The 26,678-nt window shown below is 41.3% G+C and overlaps 1 protein-coding gene across 3 annotated transcripts in view; it reads right to left on the reverse strand.

Moving 5' to 3' along the window:
- The window catches only part of EXOC4 (exocyst complex component 4), a 634,239-nt gene that overhangs the window by 602,312 nt on the left and 5,249 nt on the right, over positions 1 to 26,678 (reverse strand). For all 3 annotated transcript variants that reach the window (XM_075063737.1, XM_075063746.1, XM_075063741.1), the window contains exons 2-3: positions 12,076 to 12,265; positions 7,183 to 7,377 (exon numbers count right to left, since the gene is read on the reverse strand). In XM_075063737.1, coding sequence (XP_074919838.1) covers positions 7,183 to 7,377; positions 12,076 to 12,265 — 385 coding nt within the window. The remainder of the gene's footprint in view (positions 1 to 7,182; positions 7,378 to 12,075; positions 12,266 to 26,678) is intronic.

The raw sequence follows: 26,678 nt of genomic DNA on the forward strand, positions 1-26,678 counted from the left end.
ACAATATACTATGTGAAGAATATCAGATCTCTTCAAGTGAATATTCATAGAATCATCGAATATCAGGGTTGGAAGGGACCTCAGGAGATATCTAGTCCAACCCCCTGCTTAAAGCAGAACCAACCCCCAACTAAATCATCCCAGCCAAGGCTTCATGAAGCCTGACCTTAAAAACCTCTAAGGAAGGAGATTCCACCACCTCCCTAGGTAACCCATTCCAGTGCTTCACCACCCTTCTAGTGAAAAAGGTTTTCCTAATATCCAACCTAAACCTCCCCCCCGACTGCAACTTGAGACCATTACTCCTTGTTCTGCCATCAAGTACCACTGAGAACAGTCTAGATCCATCCTCTTTGGAACCCCCTTTCAGGTAGCTGAAAGCAGCTATCAAATCCTCCCTCACTCTTCTCTTCTGCAGACTAAACAATCCCAGTTCCCTCAGCTTCTCCTCATAAATAATGTGCTCCAGCCCCCTAATCATTTTTGCTGCCCTCCGATGGACTCGTTCCAATTTTTCCACATCCTTCTTGTAGTGTGGGGCCCAAAACTGGACACAGTACTCCAGATGAGGCCTCACCAATGCTGAATAGAGGGGAATGATCACATCCCTTGATCTGCTGGCAATGCCCCTACTTATACAGCCCAAAATGCTGTTAGCTTTCTTGGCAACAAGGGCACTCACAACTCTGGGTTTAGCAGGCCGATGCTCAAACCACAGAGCTATCCCTCACCTGCAAACTTGCTGAGGCTGCAGTCCACGCCATCCTCCAGATCATTAATGAAGCTATTGAACAAAACCAGCCCCAGGACTGACCATTGGGGCACTCCACTTGATGCTATATATTATGTCAATCACTAGTGGACATAAGCCCAATTACTACCAAAGAGTAAATGGTGCTGCTAGTAATGATTATGTATACTTAATATAAGTTTCCTTTCTCTAATTATACAGCTAAAAGTGTGCACATAAAAAGGACATCAAAATAATTAAGGACCTCAAATGGGACTTCAGTGGGAGCTGCGCATATTTAGCACTTTAAAAAAACCAGTGTATTCAAAGCTTCACACTCAGAAGGAGGTTTGAAACAAGTTATTTTACTTATGGAATATGTGACTAGCAATTAGTACAGAGCCCCCAAATTCTCCTCTCTGACTCAGCAAACAGTACTTAACTGCAATTCTGCAATGAATTTTTGGGACATGCTATATCATAGAAGTTGCCTAAGTGATGTTCAAAGCTCAACTGTGCAATTTTAGACTGATGTAAACAGTTGGATAAAGAATCTACTTTAAAAAAATCTAACTTCATACAAACATGAGCTGTCTTAAAATACCTTTGCATCTTGCTTATACTATTGGGAAAAAGCTGCCTTTTATATTAATAATTCTTTCCAGAAATAATCAGTCATTGTACATTAGAACTGGCAGCTGGAGTGTTCCGAGTGATAATGAAACCTGTAACAAGCCATCTTCAGCCATCTTTTCCAAACAATAAGGGAATTAAAATTTCAATTTAAATGCAGCGTTTGAAACACGCTTCAGTGGCAAAATTACTTCAACTAATGTGAGTGGAATACAAAGAACAGACTCCAGAAATGTGATGCAGCAACCAGAAATTATGCCATTAATGTGCTTGCATCAACCCAACACAAAGGCTGCAAAGGTCTCATTTAGACTGTACATATCACAAAGCTACAGGCAACAATATTAATCAGCTCTCCAATTTCAATGCAAGGGATACAAGCGCCTTGTCAGATCACTTTGGGCTTTTTATACACCAACAGCAGCTGTTTACCTTGAGGAGGGAAACAAAAGGACAAGCACATCTATAAACATTCTGCATCCTTGACAGTTTAATAATTATTTTATACAATATTCAGATCATATAAAGAGAGAAAGGTATTATCCTGGAGCCAGCACATGATTATAACATCATATTTACAAATAGAAAGAATTAAAAGAAGATGGCAAAAGCCAATGAGCCCTCACCAATTTTTGTCTATTAAAACAGTCGGGATGCAGATAAGTTATTGTGTTTACATATTATAGCTGTAATTCCCATGAAATGGGAATTGAAAAGTACTGATGAAAGGATTAATCCGCGCGTACAGTTTTTATTGTAGCTTTCCCTGCGTTTCTTGGTTTAAAAGCTAAATGGTAACCTCTTACGGCAATGCACCTCGATGAATCACAACAGATAACCCTAGCCGAAGAACCAGCATGGTACTGTCTAGCAGCCTGAGCACAAAGAGCAGGCACCAACACTCATTTCCCTTACGACTTTGTGCAAGTCTCAGCTATGCGTACCTTTGCTTTCCCATCTTTGGAACTGGGGTGATACTAACTAACAGAGGAGTCAAAGGATTAGTCAATATTTGCAAAGCACTTTGAAGACAAAGCATTACTTTTTCATTTCCTACAGCAATAGAATCAGAACTCGGCACAGGTTGGAAATGGGACTATTCTTCTCCGGAAGAACACCACTACTGCAAAGTCAGGGCACGGCCCTCTATACAGCCATTCTTTAAAGACCAACAAACTAGCTCTTTAACAGGTTTAACTAGGTCAAGTGTAACAGAAAAGGAAAAAACCGGTTAACCGCAATGAGTTTAAACTATCTTAATACTAATCCACAGGGTATCAACCATTAACTCTTTCTTCATTGAGCATTGTCTGTTTATTCCACTTTCTTAACCAGTTTTTATTGAATACAAGAGAATACCTCTCACCCCAGTTAACGTATTTCCTCCATCAAGGACTTTCACAAAAATACCTCAAAATCTAAGGCCTGGTCTACACTACGCGTTTAAATTGATTTAAAGAGCGTTAAATCGATTTAACGCTGTACCCGTCCACACTACAACGCCCTTTATATCGATATAAAGGGCTCTTTAAATCGATTTCTGTACTCCCACCCCGACGAGAGGGAGTAGCCGCTAAATTCTATATTAACATATCGGATTACGGTAGTGTGGGATGAAAATTGACGTTGTGTCCTCCGTGCGGTATCCCACATGCACCACTGACCGCCTGGACAGCCAATCTGAACTAGGATGCAGCAGGCAGCGTAAACAGGGAAAGCCCCACTGCGAACTTTTGATTACATTTCCTGTTTGCCCAGCGGTGGGCTCTGATTCAGCACCGTTGGTGGCGATGCAGTCTTCAAATCCCAAAAAGAGCTCCAGCATGGACCGTACGGGGAGGATACTAGATTGATCGCTGTATTGGAGACAAATCTGTTGTATCAGAGCTCCGTTACAGAACACGAAAATGCCCAAAAACGTTTGAAAAAAAATCTCCCAGGATACACAGCGCTGCGTGACCAAGCGTAACGGGGAAGCCAGAGGACTCAAGATGGACGCTCATGGATGGAGGGGGTACTGAGGACTCAGCTATCCACAGTCCTCCAAAGCAGTCTCTGAAAGTATTTGCATTCTTGGCGAGCTTTCCAATGTCTGTAGGTCAAACACAGTGTCTGGCGCCATGGTTCAGGGAATTAGCGCTCCTCAGTTCCCCCCCCCCCCCTCACCGCCACGTGAAGGAAAAGGGAAGAAATCATTTTCTTTGACTTCTTTCAATGTCACCCTATTGTACTGAATGCTGCTTGGTAGACGCGATGCTGCAGCAGTGAAGAGCAGTATTCCGCTCCTCTCCCCCTCCCCGTGGTAGACGGTCGATATGGACTGATATCCGTCTGTGTGCCATCAGCCCGTGAGTACTCCTGGCTGGCCTCAGGGATAGAGGCTGGCTTGGGGCGCCTGGGGTAAAAATGGGGCATGACTCCCAGTTACTCCCAGTAGATAGGTTACAGAACGGCTGGTAACTGTCTTCATCATAGCAACTTGGGGCTGAGCTTCATCAGCCCCCTCCCTTTCCTGGTGTAAAGAAAAGATTTCCGGTACTGCCTGGACTGTTCATAGCCCGGGAGACTGCCTCCCCCTCATTTTTATCTCACTAACAAGTCTCTGTTTCTTATTCCTGCATTCTTTATAACTTCATGACACAAATGGGGGGGGGGGAGACAACTGGCCACGGTAGCCCAGGAAGGTGGGGGAGGATGGAAGCAACGTGGTGTGCGGGTTGTTGCAGGGACGGCTTGTGAAATACTTGACATCGTTGAGTCTCCCCCCCTCCCTCTCCTCGTCGTTGTTATTTGCTACTACTTGGTTCCTCTAATTACACTTGCCCCTTTATTCTAGTGCAGGATTGTACTATTTTTTAGAAACATAAGGAGGGATTTGGACTCTCTGAGTCCCAAGTTGAGTCAATCCCCAATTTTGGCTTTTGCGTTGCCCTCCTCGGCCGTTTAGCCAAGGGGCACTCATTGTAGCAGCGCGGACAGTCAACGGAGGGAGAGATAACCGTCATCTCATTGCCAGTTTTCTCAGCAGGTAGCACGGGTACAGAACGACTCGCGTAATCATCTCTGCTATCATTGCAAAAGCAAGTGAATGCTGCTGTTGTGCGCCTGGAGTATTTGCTCTCTCTCCGGGCATCCAGTACACAAACGGGTGCCAGCAAAAAAAAAAAAGCGCTGAACGGGCTCCATTGTTTGCCGTGCTATGGCGTCTTGCCAGGGCACCAAGGGAAAAACGGCGCGAAAGGATTGTCAGACTGATGTTTTCCCGAGGAAGGAATGACTGACGACATTTACCCAGAACCCCCCGCGACAATAATGATTCAACCCAGAATTCCAAGGGGTGGGGGAGACTGCGGGAACTATGGGATAGCTACGGAAGAGCTACCCACAATGCAACGCTTCAGAAATCGACGTTAGCCTCGGACCATGGACGCACAATACCGAATTACTGTGCCTAGTGTGGCCGCATGAAATCGAATTTATAATATCAGTTTTATAAAACCGATTTTAGCTAATTCGATATTATCCCGTAGTGTAGACGTGGCCTAAGTAAAACCTAGCCATCCCTGCTCTTCTAGTTGTGGCTCCATTAATATCCAAGAATTATAACAGGCTTGACTTAATATTTTATGCAGTACCAGAAATTTCCATAGTGCTTTACAGCACAGATTCATGACATGCCCCAAACAACTTACAATAAGGCAGACAAGACACAGGACAATACTTCAAATAAGGGAAAAAAGATGAGGTTGAAAGGTTGAAAAAGGGTTCCAAGAAGAAAAATGTTTTTTAAGGAGGGAGGACAGAGACAGACAACTGGCAGACAAGATGTAGAGGCACAAAGACAAGAGTGCAACAAGTTGAAGAAAACCAGCCTGGAGAGGATTGGAAGGAGTGTAATGAGTCAGAAAGGAAGGAAGGGATGGAGTTGTACAAAACTGAGTTGTACCTGGGGGCAAGATTATGTATGTCATTAAAGGCCAAGATGAGGAGCTTGAATCTGAGGCCAAGAGTAACAAGAAGCCTGAAAAAGAGATTTTATGAGAGGTTAGAAAGGAAGACAACTTCAGACAGCCAGGTTTTGGACAGTACAGAGAAGAGGGACCAGAAAAAATGAAATTGAGAGTGAGCTTTGGCAGTGGGGAAAAGTGAAGAAAGGTCAGCTAATACTGAAGAGGAAGAAGCAACAGGAATTTCAGAAGTGATAGATTACAAGGTGGGAAAGAGAAGAGTCAAAGGTAACACTAAGGTTGTGATCCTGGGAGACAGGAAGGATAACCAAGTTGACGATGATATTAAAGAAGGGAAATGAAGGAGACCATTTCAAGGAACAACATAATTCTATGGAGGTAGCAAGAACAATATGAACAGAGAAAACTCCCACTCCTTGCAGAAGGTTACTAGTGTCTTTGGTAAAGAAAGGGTAGTTTTGGCAGAGGGTGGAACCTAGATTGGTCATGAAGTCTAGGCACCATGCCCTAGGTTTTTGGAAATAGGAAGGGAGAGAAATAGGACAGTAATTGGAGAAGGGGGTACGGGTGAAGGGAGGCTATCTCATGACTGAGGATGAAAAGTGTGCTTGTAAAGCAGGAGAAAATGAGCCCCCAGAGAAAGAACACTTAAATAAGAGGGATGGAGAAAGAGCAGAGAATTACAGGAGGTGGGAAGAAATGGAAGCAAGGGCACCGACAGAGGAATTAGAGGGAAATAGTAAAAGAGAGACTTGAGTTGTGAAGCAAGAAGCCTCTCCTTCTCTGTGATGAATGAAAAAGCAGAGGCCTGCTAGTTGGAGAAAGGGAAATGGGAGAGAGAATGGGAGAGGGAGGAGGAAAATTCTTGCTGGCAAGATTCAATTTTCTTTTTTTCTAAAAAAAAACTGGCAAAATCTCAGCAGAGGAGGTGGAGGCACATGACCGAAAAGGTAGTTACAAGAACAGGATTAATCTGGAAAGAAGAATTAGTCTGGAGAAGAGAAGACTGAGAGGAGACATGATAACAGTTTTCAAGTACATAAAAGGTTGTTACAAGGAGGAGGGAGAAAAATTGTTCTTAGCCTCTAAGGCTAGGACTAGAACGAATGGGCTTAAATTGCAGCAAGGGAGGTTTAGGTTGGACTTTAGGAAAAATTTGCTAACTGTCAGGGAGGTTAAGCACGGGAATAAATTGCCTTGGGAGGCTGTGGAATCTCCATCATTGGAGGTTTTTAAGAGCAGGTGAGACAAATACCTGTCAGCAATGGCCTAGATAATACTTAGTCCTGTCATGAGTATAGGGGACTGAACTAGATGACCTCTTGAGATACAGAACCATAGGACTGGAAGGGTAAGAGTGAAAGGTGGAGGAGAGATGGCCAGGATGATAGCACAAGAGCCAGTGAGGGAGGAGATATAAGGGAAAGGAAATAGATGGAACTGAGAGAAGGATCTTACAGTGGAGGAAAATCAGTGAGAATAAGAACCAAGGTCATGAATGCAGTAGGAATCCCAGCATGGCAAGGAGCACAGTGACAGAAGGAAGGAAAGGAATCAATTAAGTGCAAAGAAGAAGGTGGCTTCAAAAAACCATGGACAAAAGACAAGGGGAGGAAGGGAGATTAGAAACCCAGAGTCCACGTCAGAAGAGGCTGAGGGCAGCAAAGAAGCCAAAGAGGTTGACAGGCTGAAGATCAAGCACAGAGTGAGTGACAGAACAGGATAAAAGAGAATGATAGTGCAGGAGAAAGGCAAGCAGGGGGCACATAGAGAAAGATCTATTTACCTAAAGAGCTGAATTAGCTGATTCTAATGTACAGGTGACCATCCATGTTAGGTATCACATCTTACCAGCATGTCAGTTGCATTGAGGTAGTGCTTGCTGGCCATGCATTGTTCCAGCTTCTGGGGCACTTGCTTGATGTTCTCAATTTCATCCAGCAAATTCAGGACATGCTTGTGCTCAATTCCTTCTATCCACAACTTGCGCAGCTCATCCCGTTTGCAGTGCAGCAACATTTTGCAAGACAGGAGATTTTCCTTCACCTACAAGGCAACATGTTGAAGATGAGGTCAGTCTAATGCACTTTCTCTTGGAGACTGCCATATGGTCAGCACTTCCCCTTACTCACTCATTTTAACAGGAGTTTCAAATGGCAATAATCAAATCCATATTTTTTTAAAAACCAGCCTATTATTCCTCTTTAGCACAGGGGAATCATATAATCACCCTAAATAATGACAGAACCATAGGGGAAATGAAGTGAAGCTAGGTGCTGGGGCTTAATTCAGGTTTTGTGCTATTAGTGTATGCTAATTAGCGTACTGGAGTAGCCTTAATGGGATTCCACACACGTTCATCTTAACACCAGGACTAAAGAGTTACTTGCAGCTGTTTCCAACATTTATTCAGCATTTAGGCAATTTTTTAGTGTAAGTAAATAAATAGCTACTATTTTGTTTCTCTGTAAACATTTTCTGTCTGCCTATTAAATTCTTGTGGCATCTCTCCCTCCTCCTCTTTTCTAGCTGTTTCTTCATTTTCTGAAAGTGGACTATACAGGAGGATCCCTGTTAACCCAGTAGCTCAGGTGTGACATTAAACCAGAAAGAGTTAAGCAACTAGCAAGCTAAATGACCCAAATTCAATCTTTATAGATTGTAATTAGGACTATACTTTATAAATAGCTAACATAGCCATAGACTTGAGGTTTGAAATGTGAACCTGTACTGTGAGAATTAGAGGTAATACGGATTGTATGTGTTTGCTTATATCGTTAGATGTTAACCATGTAAACAGAAGGTTCCTGTCAGTTACTATATCCATTGATTCAGAGATCAAAACAGAATATTAACATTTAAATGAAACTAGAGTGTAATAATTTCATTGTCTATATTTCTCTTTGAAGTTTGTAGCAAACTGTCTATGAACTGCTTAATGGATAATTACCTTATGCTGATGAATGCAACTAGTTACCTGCATATATATATATATATAGGAAATAGGTGATTCTACTTCAAAGCCACAGTGTTGTACCCAAGGAAAGCCTGCTGTCAAGAGGCTGCCGAGAATCTATGAAAAGAACTCTTGGGTCTTGGGCCTGTTACCTTAGCTCTGCTTAAGCTTCATCAGGGGAAGTCTGAGTCGGAAGACTGAGGTCCCCAGCTCTAGACTGGGTCACCCTGATATTGGACATTGAACTATGACCTATGGAACTAATTCTGAAAGAACTTTTTGCAACTCTGAAGCTCACCATCTCTACCATGAACTGACCTAAGAACTTTATTCGTATCTGTAGGTATAATGATCTTTTAACCAATACGCACTCTCTCCTTTTTTAATACATTTTAGTTTTGTTAATAAGAATTGGCTATATGCCAATTGGGTAAGATTTGAAGTATTCATTAACTTGGTGGGTAATGTGTCCAAACTTTTGGGATTGGTAGAACTTTTTATATGATGAACAGGATTTTCAGTAATCCTCATTGTATTTGACATGGCTGTCTGGGTGGGAGCACAACGCTGGGTTGCTTTAAGGGAACTGTATTTCTGGCTTCTGAGTAATCAGTAAGGTATTGTAGAAGCTGTTTTGTTGCTGGCTTGGTAAATCTAAGTATTAGGAATAACCTCCAGTTTTGAGGATTGTCTGCCCCATTCTTTGGGGTTTGCCCTGATTGAGCAATCTCAGCATGGCCCCTCCTGAGACCCTGGTTTCATCAGGTGACACCAGGTTTGTTAGCAAGAGATGGAGTTTATCTAACAAGATGTCTGAAAGAACATCAAAATGGATTCTAGGTAGGATAAAATTCAACTCAGCATCTACATTACATATCATGACACTATAACACTCAGAAAAAACAGTGCAATGCCTGCCATTCACTTTGTTTTAAAATCTCAAGCCATCTCTTGCAGATTGTCAAAGAAGTTCTTGCTTTTCTATCACATTCCTACTGCCAGGAATCAGGAACGTCTCTGCACTTTAGTCCCAGGCCAGAACTACTAATCTTATCCTGTTTTCAAGTCTGCCAACTTTCCTAAGTTCCTGGGATAAGATCAGTAAAACCCAATTTTTCTATGCCATAAATGGATAACCATTTAAGTGCCTTAAACTCAGTAAGCAATTAACCACCACTTCACACACAGCATTTATACCAATTATCTGGCTTCACTGATAAACTATGACTATTTAGGGCCCAAGCCCTTCTTAGGCAGAACTCTCACTAACATAACTGAATTACAAATGCAGAGAGGCACTTGGATTTCAAGTTAGAGAGTCTTTAAGGCCCTACAACAATGCTTCAACTTCACCTTTTTCCCTTCTATCCTCCTTTGGATGAAGTTAGGGGACTTCCTGAAACATACAGAAGGACCAAAAGAAAGACAACAGCTAATAGGTCAATTAATACACAACAGGACCATAAGCTGAAGTGTACACATTAAAGCCCCCCTTCAAAGATAAGGTTCTAGATGGCACAGGACCCAACAGACTCTCCTTCAAATATCTTCAGACACTGGGAAAACCTCAACAATTTCATGCTCCATAACATGTCTCAACAGCAGAGAAAAACTGAATGTCAAACACAGCACTTCTTGGGCACAGGCCCTGTTGCATATTTTAGGGCTTGTCTGCACTACTGCGCAGGCTCGATCTAAGATACGCAATTTTAGCTAAGCGAATAGCATAGCTGAAGTTGACGTACTTAGATCTACTTACTGCAGTGTCTTCACTGTGGTAAGTCGACAGCTGACACTTTGCCATCAACTCCCGTTGCCCTCCTCATTCTGGTGGAATACCGGAGTTGACGGGAGAGAGCTCAGTGATTGATTTATCGCGTCTATGTGAGACGCGATAAATCGATCCCAGCTGGATTGATCACTGCCCGCCAATCCAGTGGCTAGTGAAGACAAGCCCTTAAACTAGACAGTCTCATCTTAGCCTTACTGGCATTGTTGGTTCCTTGTACAAAATGATGGTCACTTTAAGAAAGGCCAAACAGTCCATGGAAATGAATGAAGTGTTTGAAACTTGATGTACATGTCCGAGCACAAAATAGACGAGTGATCCAGAGAGCGACTTTGCCTTGAGAAGTTTTTCATTTTTCCCTGTTAATTTAAGAGGCAGATAGCAGCACTGGTAGGCAGGAGGAGAGAGATATGAAAGATGATAGAGTGAACACCTGAAGATGTATTTTAAGGAAGAGCATAGTCTTCCTCAGCCCCATCTTTTCCTCTGTCATGACCCTGTAATGCCATTTAAGTCAATGGGGTTATATGGGAGTAAAACCCATATAAATGAGATGAGAATCAAACCCTGACACATCCCCACAAGATTCAGTGCCTGGACAAATATTAGCTGAGAAAAATAGCTGTTTCACAAACATAGATATCTGGACTACTAAACACAGACAAAGCATTTTGCTTTTGCACAAATGTTTCTCTCCAAGTTTGTTGCAATATGAACATCCACCTATAACAAAGGAGAGGAACATCAAAATGGAAAGCTTGACAGCATAATATAGACTAATGGCACAGAGTCTAGCATCATATCTGGTGCCTTGCATGAGATTAGGGCAAAGTTCCTTCAATACATGTTGACTAAAGCTAATCAGAAAACATAAATATCCAAAGGTCCTTCACCCACCATAGTGATTAGTTTACATGGGAATGTCATTGTCCCTATAAGATTGTTTTTGACCTCTGCAAAGCTTAGCATATTTGGTGAAAACGGGCTATAGTTTATTTCAAGTTTAAGATTATTGATCTGGGCCTTCACAGAGTCAGGCTTTGTACATAAATCCTTAGAATGAACTCTTACCCCTGGAATGGATCAGAGAGGTCTCATTCGCTTTGAAAATGCTAAATGAATTTGAAAAACCAGAAGGGTCAGTGTGCTGCCTCAGAAGGGTCATAGCTGACTGCTTCTGGAGCACTGCTCTGAAAGGTTTCAAGTCACGATCTCCACAGTGCTAGCCAGACAATGGAACAATTTATGTACCTGGTGTGCAAGGCGTAAGTACAGCAATCCACAGAGAAAGTAAACAATGGCTGGGAGAGTGGTGAATTCATCAACTGGGATAATAATCAGAACTGGGGGTAGAGAACAGCAAAGAGTAAGCCCTCACCAGTGTTAGGAGTGCCACTGCTATTTACAAGAGTAGTAATAAATATTAGGAAAATACAGTATTCAAAATATAAGAACACCAGGAGGCACAGCTCCAGACTTGATTAGGCAAGTAACCTTAAAATTCACATTCAATGGGCCAGTGGACATCTGATGAGTCATTGAGATGACCTAGGTGGCAGATGATCAGAGACCATCCTGATGGGCACAACATAAGAACCTGAATAGACTAGATGGGAGAGGTTTTAGCTGAATAGATTTGGGTGATCTGCTGCTGGGTCAAGTAACAAATCAGGCCAAGTCCTCACTGGTTTACACTAGCTGAGAATCTGACCTCAAATAGCTCTGATAGTAGTTTCAAAGCTGGCAGGCATCTTCCCCATTCAATATTTGGTTCAGCACAAAATGATATCAAGTAGAAGGGAGAGAGGACTAGAGAAGCAAGGGCTGAATGAAAATCTTGCTACGTCAATTTTATTTTATCACAGAAGGGCCAGGAACAAGGGCTAAGGTGAAAATGTAATGCAGAAACAGATCTGAACATATGAAGCCTTTTAGGGTGAGTGCAGAGGTAGGGGGAAATAAAGGGAGAGATGTCAGACAGTGCTGCTTGCCCTTTCACCTGCTTGATCTTGTTGCGTGAGTTGGTGATTCGCTCCGTGATGCTCTGGTACGTGCGGATAGCTGTGGTGAGCTCCGTGTAGTGCTGAACAATAAGCTCATCCAAGTCCCGGTCACATTTCTCATAAGCTTCTTCCAGACGGCCCTTCTCAGTCTCTCTGTCCTCGACATCATCACTGGTGGAGAGAGTCCTAACAACAAAGGACAAAACAACAGCAATGTTTAGAAGTGATTTACCAGCACAGGAACTCTTAAATCTAAAGTACACCATTGGCTGGAAAGCAGACACTATGTTATTCTTCAAATGCCACTGACTGAAGAGTACCTCTGGTAAACATGTTTGTATAAAGTTTAGTTGAGATCCAGCAACAACGGTTCTTTACATGAGAAACAGATCTTGTAGCTTCCTTTATCATCTTCCTTGCTTCTAAGAATTTTATTTTTAAGTATGTTTTTCTCATTACCACTAATCGGTCATTAATCCATTACCTGGTCACCAGCCAGGCTGGTGAAATGGAATGGAACTAGGGTGGGAAAGAAAAATCTCCCCTTTCCCCAGCCCCCAATTCTTTGTTCTACGTTCTCCCACCCATTTTACATAAGTCATAGGGATTCTCTTCTGACAAGAAGAATTGGGGAATTGGTGCATAGATGTGACATTACCAAAAAGGCCCACCAAGATAATCAGGGCATGGCTTTGGATTATCACTATCAATAGCCAGATTTTAACAGATCATAACTATAAAATTTGTTTGTAAAATGCTGGCATTTAGGATAACATTTGTTATACCCTGGAGAGGGATGAATATTTAAACAGATCCCTGAGGGAGGGCTATGACCCAGAAAGAGAAGGGATTGAATTTTCATTTAGATTTCTATGTCACTTTTTGTTACCCTGGAACAGCTGGAATTTTTGGTTTCACTGCGAGATAGCAACTGACCGACTGGGTGTATCTTCACAACCAGAAGGAACCGCAGGCACACTTCATATAGCTCCCACTAAGCCCATAGAATTTATCTATCTAGGATCTCATACTGTGGTATGTGAGGGCTATAAACACGACTAAGAATTTTGAACTATTTTAATTGCAGAGTGAGTCTGAGTGTCCAAATTGAGAAACCTGAAATAGATCTGACTTTCAATAAGTGCTGTGTGCCCACCCTCTGAAAATGACACTCTTTAAAGGGGTCTCAGATTGTGAATACAAAAATTGAGGTATCCAAAATCACTAACTGCTTTTGAAAATTTAAGCCTGAGACCCTACGGAACTGAAAATCTTGAAGTATATTATTACACAGGGAGCTTAGTACACATGTGATGAGAGAGGCTTACATCTTTTAAGACACAGCACACACAGCCCTCACTCTCAACTGTAAAAGCAGAATGCAAATGACCAAGCTGTAGGAGTGAAAGTGCTCATCTATTCCTTGCCAGGGATATTCAGATATTTCAGAGCAACAGGTCATGTGGTTTGAAGGAAAAGAATAAAATAAAATCACTGAATGCTGCTGCTCCCTACTACTGTACAATCTGGCTTTCTCTTTGGACTTGTTAAAATAATAAAGTCTAGACAAAAACTAAAACCAGTATCTCTGGAAACAACAGAAGTAAGAAAATGCAACCAGTTACTGGGGAAATTGACTTGTTGTCTGCCAGCAATAGGAACAGCAGGATTGACAGGAAAGTAAAAGACCTGTTTACACATCTTTGGAAGATGAAAACACCAATGACAGAAACACTCTATTTAGGGTGTAACAAGACAGCAACTTCAGTAACTAGGAGTAAGGAAAAAAACAGGCTAAATATTAAAGAGAAATTTTAGATTGTGAAATAGTCTCTTAAGGAAAGTGGTAGAAACCATATTGTGTGACTTATCTAAAACAAGACTGGACAAAGCACTAAAAATACAAACAGGAAACACTCTCCCTACCCCTGAGAGAAAGTTACTGCCAACAAAGGTGGGGCCAAAGCTTCCGTTTCCCTTACCCCTTCCCAACCAGAATGCTCCAGCTCATAGAACCCAGAGTGAAATTCTCAAGGGCGCAAAGTGTTCTAGAGGAGAATTTCTAATTACAGGAAGCTACCAGAAGAAAGCAGAATCCAACACTAATTTGATCATTGTCAGAGTTACGCACAAAGCCTACATTTTCTCAAAAGTTCTCTCTCACCAATGAATGCTGATGGTCTAGGTTTACTTGGTCCTACCACAGCGCAGCGGCCTGGATTTGATGACCTCTCAAAGTTCCTTCCAGCCCTATATTTCTATGGTACTATGATGGTTGATATTTACAATGCTTTGAAAATGCAACACACTAGATAAGAGCTATGGGAGGTTCCCTCTTTCATTTAACATAATTTATTAATGGATTTACCTTAGTGACAGCTAAAGAGTAAACAGTGCAAGCAGACTGCACTAATTATATTCACATTATTGTCCAACTGCAAAGTTATAGCTTTTGCCATTTGCCTCTGTTATTGAATAAACATTACCAGCAATGGAAGAAGATATACGACTATACTAAGGCCTGGTCTACACTGGGGGAAGGGGGGTGGAAGAATAGCGAGAATACGAGAATAGCGTACCTGAAGTCAACCTATCTTAGATAGACTTAGATTGACTGACTTCGCATCCTCACAGGGCGGGATCGACGGCCGCTGCTCCCCCGTTGATTCTATTTCCACCTCTCGCCCTGGTGGAGTTCCGGAGTCGACGGGAAGCACGTTTGGGGATCGATGTATTGTGTCTCATCTAGACACGATACATTGATCCCTGATAGATCGATCACTACCTGCCGATGAAACCCTTGTCCTGCCCTGTCGCAAGCCTTCCTTAACATTTGCATCTGCTACATGTAGCACTGTATCTAAAACCAGGATGTAAATTCTTTCTATTTGTGCTGTGAAGGACCAAAACACACTGTTGGCAGATGTTAAAAACAAGGACACCACAAAACTCATAATTCCTTCAGAAGCCAATAAACACCTATTCACAGCCATTATAGAAGCCATGACACTGAATGCTTCTCCTATTAATCAACAGCAGGAGAAAACAGACTCATTTGTCATGTGATGCAGCAACATAATAGATAACTACTGCAGTAGTTAAAAACATGAAGAGATGATCAGCTAGAAAAAGGACTTGGAAACACACTGGCCCTGGCAAATTGCTACTCTGAGCTTCAACTGACATGCTGACTTGAGGTAAGCGTTAACATCACAGCTACCAAAAGGAACACTGAAGACCATAATAGGTGTTACACAGAAAGACAAAGCAAGATTTAAGGTTCCTAAGAATCATCCCCACTTTCTGCTCTCACAAACTGCTCAGAAAGTTTGCAACAGCCACATTGCTGGCTTTCACAATGCTGCTTTGCCACAAAAGCATCTGCTGGCTATCGGTGCCGCTGAGCCTTAAAACAAGGAAGCAAGAGGGTGGAGGGAAAGAGAGAGACTGCATCCATAAAACAGAATACATTATACACATCATTTCCAAGACACCCATCCTGCAGTATCTGAGAACTCCCAAAAACTTCCACATAAAGAAGAAACATTAGTAAGATTGTTCCCATTACTTTTTCATGGGCACATCGATATGCAAAAAAATTGCATGAAAAAGATATACCGAGTGTTTCTGCTCAATATTCCTTAGGGCCAGATCTTCACCCTCACCCCACACAAAGCCTGGGTAAGTGAGTTTGACACAAAAGGTGAGTGAATCCTCTCCCCGTCTCTTCCCAGTTTCCCTTGAGCCTTTATTGCGCAGGAGTCAGTAGTTGAAGAATCCAGTTAAAGGTGGATCCATCAACTCCATCTCCATGGCACACTGCGGAAATCCCATTGGGCTGGAATGCCCAGAACGCCCCTGTAGCACACAGAGGAGGCGGACTCCCTCAATGGGATCCCTAAATCCTCCTCAACACACGGTGGGAGTCCCATTGATCATAGTGCAACTTGGGCTCCTCTCTCTAAAGCTGCAAGAGTAGATATAGGATATTTAGTGGGAGAAAAGAATGTTAATGTAACATTTAAGATTGAGAATTTAAGTACACACTTAGAAAGCTGGAAGTTACAGCTCCAACAAAAACCGTCCGTGCTACCTTGGGCAAATTACTTAACTTATCTGTATCTCAGTTTATGCATTTGTAAAAGAGAGAGAAAGAGAGAGAATACATCCCTAAATATTTGGGAGGCTTAATTCATTAAATATTTCTAAGTGGCTTTGAGTTTCCCAGATGGATGATGCTGTAAATATTGAGTAAGTAAAACAGTATTACTAGTTTTGATTCTCCAACTCCAACTTTAATGTGTTGGTAGTTTACAGAAATGAAAAATTGCCACTCTAATTGACTAATTTTGTATACTAAGCAGTCACCCATATTGCTGTAAACTCCTGGAATTAAAGAACAGGAACATTACTGAGCAGTAATTAAAACTGTAAAGAAATTATGTCATTAGACACCTGAATTTAGTTATCCTCAAAAGTTTGCAAATGTATATAGGAAAATAAAAATAGAAAAAGTAAAACATTCACATGGTTTTCAGCTGACCAGGGAGAGACAGATCTGTGAAATGATTCAGTGTGTATTACCCCCTCAATTAGTTGGAAATAAAAGGAACGGAGCAGTGGATCACTAGGGAGCCTGAAGAAAACAGAGCTCTGACCAACAGTACTTCACTCCACACTGTTCTTTAGGCTTCCCTGCCATCTGTTTCCATATTGCTCTTTGCTGTACTGCTGCATACTTTGCTAAGTCTCCCAATTTCTAGTTTTGACACTACATTGTAGAGTCAAGTCCGCATTCGACTTCAGTACTCAAAGTGCTTTGGCTTAGCTTTCTCCAAGTTGTGGTTATAAAACAGTCAGGAGACCCAGCTACACTGTGACTGTCCCAGTTAAAACACCATAGAAGCTGCAGTGTAGCTGGACTTATATAACTACATTACAGCTTGGGCAAGCCAGAACTTTAAAAGGATACAGGTAGATACCATCCACTTCCATCAAAGTTAGTTCAGGCCTTAAACATCTACTTGCCCAAGCTATCCTAGCTGTAAAGTTGGGATAATAATGGTTACTGCCCACCTTCAAAATGTACAGATAAAAAGCACTCGGTGCTAAGTGTCAATATTATTTAGGATGGAGACCTTTTCCTTTTTATGTTTCATAAAGCGTCATGTATGCTTGCAGCACACTGAGAACAATAAAGCATCAAAATAACCTGTCAGGAAGGAAACTTACAAGATAGTTGTATTTTGCACCAGAACAACCACCCAAAGTGCATATTAGAATGTATACAGTCCTCTGGAAGAGAAACAAAATCAATATGGTGCATTGGACAACATGGGCAACTGATTTGAGGCCAACAGAAAACATCTGGAGTGAAATGAAGGAAGCAGTTACTATCAGCAACAAACTCTCTGAACTGGTGCACTGTGGATACCTGGAACAGTCTGTCTTATCTGTGCAGGAAATGTCTGCAAAGCTCGAAAGAGACTTCAGTATATAATAAAAGCAGAGTTAAAAGAAACCCTATTATTAATTATTAGTATTATTATTTTACTTCTAACTATGCATCTCTTGTTGATGTCCAAAGTCACAGGCCAGTTACAGGAGTTATTTATCATTTCAATTTAAACCATTATCACTACTATTAAACGTTTATATGGCAGTAGGCCTCTTAAAGCTAACCAAGTAGGGGGCTTCCCTGTGCTAGGCACTGTACAAACCTATAGAAAATGACAGTTCCTACCACAAAGATCTTACAGTGTAAAAGACATAACGGGTGGATGAGACAACAGGTAGGTAATGGAGTGAGGTGGAGAACAGGGGAGACAGAGTAACCTAGTAACAAGATGTGCACAATTCTTAGCCACTTAGGGCAGTAATCACAACAGGCCACATGCTCAACCTTGTAAGGTTGCAGACTGCTGATTGCATTACCAAAGGAGCAAGTTTTAAGGAGAATCCTGAAGGAAATAAGGCACTGGATTTACGGATTTTGATTGGGATTTATTCCCATGCATGAGGGACACCATGGGAGACAGAAAAGAGGTGATTCAGGGATAAACGATTTAGTGATGATGTCCTTTAATAATGATACTAACTGTAAGTAAATACCCTGGAAAGGACAACATAACACAAGAATCTAATCCTGGCAGGTGTCTAGAACCCGCATTGTTATGCACTTCCCAAAATCAGGCCCAGACAGAACAAAGCAAAGACCATGCAAGTTAATTGTGGATCCTTTATCCATGCTGTGCAGCACCATATTCCACAATTAGTCCCACTGGAGGCGATGATTCTCACAGTAAAGTCCAACTCATTGTGAGAATAGACATCAGAATGTGATCCCAGGGAGTCTTGCAGATAAAGCCTTAAAAACAAGATCAGGTCTCTTTGTGTGGACATTAAAGCTCCAGTAAGGAAAGCAGTTTGCCTGGTACATCTGGCTAGCAATTCCCTCCCCACCACTCCTGTGCAGTGTTTTGTGTGCCAGTAGCCTACACCCTATAGGCAACTGAATTTCAATAGGGCACAATTTTGTGAGGCATCCTGGGATCAACGGTGTTATATTTTCTGCCTGCTATCTACATTATGGCATACATTTCCAAAGCTTCATGAAACTAAAGGACTTATTTGAATTTTATAATTGAAAATTTTTGCCTTAAAGATAAATCCCAGGTGGACTGATCTACAGCTTCCAGCAGTACTTAACCTCAAAACACGTAAGCTGATAATACATGTTCTGAAATTACTGCAGAATCCCATAGAAACAATTACATAAAAACGTCTTCTTTAAAGGAACAGGTAACCTAGGGTACTCAAGGAACAAAAAAAAACAAAAGATGTTTAACAGAGCAGCAACAAGCTAAATGTTTTCTCATTATTTTCACAGGTTAACTGATTGCTCCCATTAAATTCTGGATTCAGTGACATGAATGTATAAGATGAAGAGTAAGAGAAAATTACAAGTTAAAATGTTCAAGAAATAAAACATACAACTTTGGGAGACAATGAGATGCTGGCAGGAAGGTAACTAAAAATCAGCACTGCATCAATATCAGGGAACAGTAAATTGACTATGGAACTATAAAAGATCTTACTTCTCCCAGTAGAATCTGACACAGGGCCTGATCCCATTATACCAGTGGTTCTCAAACTATGGGACAGGCCTCCCAAGGCAGGCACAAGAATGTGTCAAGGCAGATACAAGCTGTGTGGTTTGGGGGGGGGTGGGTGTTTTTTTGTTTTTTTCTTTAAGAGCTCTGGCTGTCAGCCCCAGATGGCTGGGGCTCATGCAGAAGGGGCACGCACACCCAGGAAGCGGGGATAAAGCGCACAGCCAGAGCCACGCTCCCCCGGGGCTGACAGCTGGAGCCCCTCCACCTGGGCTCTCCTTCCTCCTCCTACCCACAATCCTTCACCAACAGGCAACTTGGGCTCAGGCTCCCCTTCCCCTCCCAATCCCTCACCTGGAGGTAGCAGAGCTCCCACTGTCAGCCCCAGAGTGGCAGCAGCTGTGCAGAAGTAAGGGTGGCAATGTGTGATAAGTCCGCTGTGAAAAGTGATTACAAATATCACTTTTCACATTGCTCCCTTACTTCTGCACTGCTTATGGCGCTGCTCTGCCTTCAGAGCTGGGCGCTCGGCCAGCAACTGCTGCTCTCCACTCTGCCTTCAGAGCTGGGGGTTGGTATATGTACTTGTGGGGGCAGAGGCCAGTAAATGACTACAGACACAAAGAAGGACGGCCCGATCAAATAAGTTTGAGAACCACTGCATAGCACCATGAGCATCATCACCCCCTCAATGGGAACTGAGGACGCTTAGAACCTTGAAGAATCAGGGGAACTAACTCACTGACTATAAAAGACAAACAGAGAAACTGACTCTAATCAAAGCGCTGATAACTGTACAAAATAAACTAGAATATAGAAAAAAGGTTCTCTCTGATCTCTTTGGATTTTATTAATCTCTGTTGTTACTTGTACACAGGTTTAAACATTTCGAACAGGAAGTGACTGCGAACCTTTGATCATTGAGAGCCAAATCAGTTTAGCGGATCTGTGCAATTTGGCTTTAGTTGAGTGCTTAAGAGCCAAATAATCTCCAGATCCTTAAATGACCATCTCCAGAGCTTCATGTCTCCAGTATTTGTGACAGCAGAGGTCAGCTTGACCAAGGGCTGGTTGATTCAGCAAAAAGCAGAAGATATCTGTATACTACATTCTGAAGCGGACGGACGTGATGCCAGTTAACGGAGATTCCATTAGCAACAAGAATTCAACATCCTGAAATGTCTCAAGCAGTGTGTACATTTAAACAAAAACAAAATCCTACTAAAAGTAAAATACTGCACTGCACACACAGTTATCCCCCTGGGGAGAGGATAAGAGCGAGAAGGAACTACATATGACAAATCTTAGTCAAACTGCTTAATGCATGACTGAAAGGCACGCAGATACTATGGTGATGAAGCTAGCATAAGAACCTATATAGAACAGAATCATCTCAGTCTCCTCAGAGGGAGCCAGTTACTCATTTTAAATACCTCTTTCAACTAATGAGGGTTCCCAAAACAAGCACAAATGGACATCACATGGATTCAGACACAAGAAAAAATTAAGCTCATTAAGCAACAGCATTTTCCAACAGTGAATCTTTTCACCAGTATTTTTCAGTCATTAAAATAAAGCCGTAAAATGCTACTCATATCAGACATCTGAAAGATGAAAACAGAAGAAGCATTTATGAGCTTATTATACCACCTACTGCTTCATTTCCATCAGATCACACAGCTAACCAGGATGGTCAAAGTCAGTATTTGAATGGGAGCTCTCCAAGGTCTAACTATGTGTTGCCGGAAGTAGTGCTGGTGATTCAGTTGTTAGCTTGCTTCTTTTTGTGCCAGGATTGCAGTGTTGAAGCTTTGGTTCAGAGGGGGCCCAGTGCTGTTGGGAGATATTCTCTTTTGAAGATGCAAAACCATTGTCCTGCTGACCATTTGTCATTAAAAAAATCCACTGTGTTTTGCTTGATTGTTTTGCAAGAGTAAGGCTGTTAATCCCAGTGTTGTGGCCAGCTGCCCAAATCTGGATACTGCATTCTGTCAAAGTATTACAAACAACATTCCTTGGAGATTGAGCTGGACAAGGTATCATTTCACACTCGCTGTCCTAAGCTTCTGTGTAGCATGATTGCTTAATGATAAGTAAGTGCTGCATTTTAGTTCAGATTCGCATAGGGTCAATCTGTGTATACAGTCCATAAAATTGCTTTGGCATCCCTTCAGGAGAGAGGGCAATGCAGAAAGTCTAAATTATTATTTACAATTCAGTTCATAGATTATATACAGAGAGAAATGTTTTTATTCTGTGAACTTTCAGGCTGCTGGTCATAACACTGGGAGAAAGGGTCTTTTTTAAATGTTTTAGAACACTGCTTGTGATAGAAATCAATTTACAAAATGTTGCAGCACATACAGATCAGAATTATTGGGCTATATTTCTTGTGACCGTTATATCCTAATGGTGATAGAAGAAATGAGGACAAAAGCTATTGTGATGGGGTTCCTGGGGTGCAACCTGGATTGTGGATTCGCTGAGTTCTCTGTCCCACTCCAGCCTGGGCTGCCTCTCACACTGTGATGGTGATGTCAAGGTGAAAACTTCTGACAAGTACTGCACTTATACAGACTTCCACAGGCAGGGACACATCCAACTGTGTTACATCAATGATCTCCCAGCCACTCATGAACCAACTAGAGAGAGACTCCAGCCAATTCCCTCCAGCTCCCCAGCCTTGGACCCCAGGACTTTACTGTCTTATACTGCTCAGGGGTCCCTTGGGCAGTGCAAGTTCATTAAGTAGTTCATCACTCTGACAAAATGGTAGTGGACATGCAAAAGCCCTTGTTAACTTGAACTGAGATTTCCCAAACACTTCAACCAAAACCTGCTGTTTTAGGTAAAATATAAAATAGATTTATTAACTACAGAAAGATAGATGTTAAGTGATTCTAAGTAGCAGGCACAGAGATCAGAGATGGTTACTTGAGAAAAAAATAAATTTGCAGTCTAAGTTCTACAGACTAAGCAGGATTTGAATTAAGCAGTGTCTCACCCTGACAAATGGTACAAACAGGTTACAGTTCCTCAATACACAGGCTGGGATTACCTTCCAGCCCTGGACCACCCTTCCCCAGTTCAAAGACTTTGTCTTCCAGATGTTCCTCCAGGTGTTGAGCTGACAGTGGTGACATGGGAGTTCCAGCATGCTACTCTGAGTGCAACAGCTATATATTGGGCTTCCTTGCTATAAATCATGAATTGGGACATAGCTCTACGCCCTTAAACAGAAAGAGAGGATCAAATGCCAAGTCATTAGTAAGAATGAATTCAGCAAAGTTCACTTTGAAAATAATAAAACTGCTGACCAGTATTTATTTTATATAGAGAGAACGAGAGAGAGAAAAGGAATTTCACGTGTGAGAATACTATGCTTTCAGATTTACATCTACAGAAGCACACATTTTATAAACAAAGTTGGTAACAAGCTATATCTCCACTTGCGCCCTCAGTTCTCCTTTACATCCAGATGTGTGCTTGTATGTACATATACCTCTGTGAAAGTTTTGCACCAAAACTACAATAAGGTCTTATCAAGTCACAACCAAAGATTGTTTTCCCAATTAAGCCAGCTATTAAAGGCAACTTCTTAAAAATAGCAGCCTTTAATTGGAAAGAAAAACATCTTACAATAAATAAAAGGCAGACATTCACCAACCAAAAATCTGACAAGATCTCTCAAAAAATAGCATTTGCTAAATGCCAGCTTGCTTGTTTCACAGTACAAAAGCTGCCCCAATGAACTAGAGACAAAACAAAAGGTTAGGAAAAATCAATATGAATACATGTGTTTGTCCTCTGCGAGACAAGAAACTATTCCCCAAATTGTCCTGCATCAGTTGAGCAGAATTTTCTCAATCCAATTCATTACATTTTAAAGAAACAGTATGAAGGCAGATGGGACTAACATTAGATCTCTAACTGCTGGCTCCTGGTCTCCAACAATAATATTTTGCACTTTCACAGTATCTTTCATTGGAAGATCTCAAAGCACTTCTCAATATGTTTAAAAAATACAAAAGCATTGTAAATAGGGAGGACCTAGATGAAAATCTGAAAGTGGAAGGTAGCTTGGGTGAAAGTGATCATGAAATGAGAGTTCATGATTCTAAGGAATGGTATGGGGGAAAACCAGCAGAACGGACTCAAGAAGATGGATGTTAGCAAAGTCAGAGAATTGGTTGGTAAGATCCCAAGGGACGCAAGTCTAAGGCAACAAAAGAGTTCTGGAGAGTTGGTGGGTTTTTAGAAAGACATTAAGGGCTCAAGAGCAAATTATATCTATGTGTAAGAAAGACAAAGTATGGTAAGGGGATACTCTGGCTTAACCAGATCATCAATGACCAGAAATGCAAAAAAGAGTAATTCAAAAAGTGGAAACTAAGTTAAATTACAAAGGATAAATATAAAAAACAACACAAGCATGTAGTGAAAAAATTAGAAAGGTCAAGGCACAAAACAAGGCTAAACGAGCTAAGGATATAAAGGATAACAAGAAGGGATTTTATAAATATTTAAGAAACAAAAGGAAAACCAAGGACAGCCTATCCCCATTACTCAATGAGGAGGGAAAGACAACAACAGAAAACACAGCAATGGCCAAAGTGTTCAATTCCTTTTTTGTTTCAGTTTTCACCAAAAAAAATTAGCAATGATTAGATGACTAACATCAGAGTAAATGGGGTAGAATCTGAGCCTAACATAGAGAAAAAAAACAAGTTAAGAATTCCTCAGACCAGTTAGATCTCTTCAAGTCAGCAGAGCCTGATGAAATACATCCTAGAATATTTAAAGAGCTGGCTGAAGAGATCTCTGAGCCATTAGCAATTATCTTTGAGAACTCATGGAGGACAGGATACCAGGGGACAGAAAAAGGGCAAATATAGTACCTTTCTATAAAAAGGAAAACCCATGGAATTATAGACCAGTCATCTGAACTTCAGTACCCAGAAAGATAATGGAGCAAATAATCAATCAATTCATAAGCACCTAGAAGAAAATAAGGTAATAAGTAACAGGCAATATGGATTTGTCAAAAACAAATCATGCCAAACCAACCTAATATCCTTCTTTGACAGGGTAACAAACCTTATGGATGGGGGAAAGCAGTGAACATGATATATCTCTACGTTAGTAAGGTTTTTGATACTGTCTCACATGACTTTCTCATAAACAAACTAGAGAAAAATAGCTTAGCTGAACCTACTATAAAATGGATGCACAACCAGCTGGAAAATCGTAGTCAGAGAGTAGTTATCAATGGTTCACAATTAGACTTAAAGGGTATGTCAAGCAGGGTACCACAGGGATTTGTCCTGGATCTAGTTCTAGTCACTATCTTTATAACTGATTTACATAATGGCATAAAGAGTACCCTTATAAAGTCTGCAGATGATACCAAACTGGAAGGAGTTGCAAGCACTTTGGAGGATAGGTATAGAATGCAAAATGATTTTGACAAACTGGAGGAACGGTTTGAATTAAACAGGATGAAACTCAATGAGGACAAATGCAAAATACTACTCTTAAGAAGGAATGAATGCCTAGGAAGGAGTACTGCAGAAAAAGATCTGTGGATTATAGTGGGTTACATACCAAATATGAGTCAACAATGTAATACTGTTGCAAAAATATGTGACCATCATCCTGGTATGTGTTAGCAAGAGTGTGATAAGCAAGACACAAGAAGTGATTCTTCTACTCTACTCAGCACTAATAAGGCCTCAACTGGAGTATTGTGTCCAGTTCTGGGCCCCATAGTACGAGAAAGATGTGCACAAACTGGAGAAAGTCCAGCGGAGTGCTACAAAATGATTAAGAGTCTAAAACAGTGGTTCTCAACCAAGGGCATGCAACCCTGGGGGTACACAGAGGTCTTCCAGAGGATACATCAGCTCACCTAGCTATTTGCCTAGTTTTACAATAGGCTACATAAAATGCACTAGCGAAGTCAGTACAAAGTAAAATTACAGACAGATAATGACTTGTTTATACTGATGTATATACTATACATTGAAATGTAAGTACAATATTTATATTTCAATTGATTTATTTTATAATTATATGGTAAAAATGAGAAAGTAAGTGATTTTTCAGTAATAGTGTGCTGTGACACTTCTGTATTTTTATGTCTGATTTTGCAAGCAAGTAGATTTTAAGTAAGGTGAAACTCAGGGGTATCCAGATCAATCAGATTCCTGAAAGGGGTACAGTCATCTGGAAAGGTTGAGAGCCACTGGTCTAGAAAACATGACCTAAGAGGAAACACTCAACAAAAAAAAATGGGTTTGTTTAATCTGGAAAAGAGAAGACCAGGAGGGGACATGACAACAGTCTTCAAGTACAAAAAAAATTATTACAAAGAAGAGTGTGATAAATTATTCTCCTTAACACTGAGGACAGGACAAGAAGGACTGGGATTAAATTGCAGCAAGGAAAATTTAGGTTGGATGTTAGGAAAAACTTCCTAAGTGTAAGGGTAGTTAATCACTGGAACAAATTACCTCCGTTACAGGAGATTTTTTGGAACAGATTAGACAAACATCTGTCAGGGATGGTCTAGATAATACTTGGTCCCTCCTCAATGCAGGGGACTGGACTAGATGACGTGCTGAGGACGTGCTGAGGACTCCCTTACAGTCCTACATTTCTATGATTATTATGCACGATTTACCAATGGGTAAACCAGGCACAAAGAGGATAAGCATTTTGCTTCAGAATGCACAGAAAATCAACAGCAGTGCCAAGAACAGAATCTAAGGGCTTCCCTACACTTACCGTGGATGGATGCTGTAGCCTATGTGGCAGTCTGCTGCTCTAACCACTCAATGACACCTCCTCCTGAAATGTAATAGTTACCTAGCACTCAAGGCCAACATAAAAAAATGGGAGCTTCACAGGTCACAGAAACAGTGCTCTAGTACAAGCCCACTTTATCTCCCTGCTCCTAAATAGGTGCACAGCAAAGTTTTAAAGCCTTGCATTAGATAACCCCCTCTCCTCTGCCTACTTTGTCTGTTATTGTGAGCAAACGTGGTACTGTACAATGATCTGCATCAGGACCTAGATAAATAAGAAATCTTCTTAAAAGGAAGTGTCCAGAAAACCAGTCGATTCCCAATGCAATGGGAAGAATTAGCACTTACTGGCGACAGTCATACTACTTTATTGAGATACAAGCTACAGTTCTTTCTATGGACAATCCCTCAATTTCCTGATTATCTGCATCCCAAGATACTGTGGTGTTTCTAAGTGACCCAGAGAATGAGGTCATTCTAGAGTTTCTAAAGCCTGCAGGAACAGAGCTTTTGACTCTGGTGCAGTCTAAACGGATTTTAGGACCCGTACAAAACCACCTTTAGAAAACTCAGAGGGCCAATGACAGGCAGTCCCCCAAGATATCCTGATGAAGCAGAAGCTACTACACTGAATTATCTTCTCAACTTGTATAAATTGTCATAGCTCAAATCAAGTCAACA

This window comes from Chelonoidis abingdonii, chromosome 1, assembly GCF_003597395.2.
Source record: "Chelonoidis abingdonii isolate Lonesome George chromosome 1, CheloAbing_2.0, whole genome shotgun sequence".
Classification (NCBI taxonomy): Eukaryota; Metazoa; Chordata; order Testudines; family Testudinidae; genus Chelonoidis; species Chelonoidis abingdonii.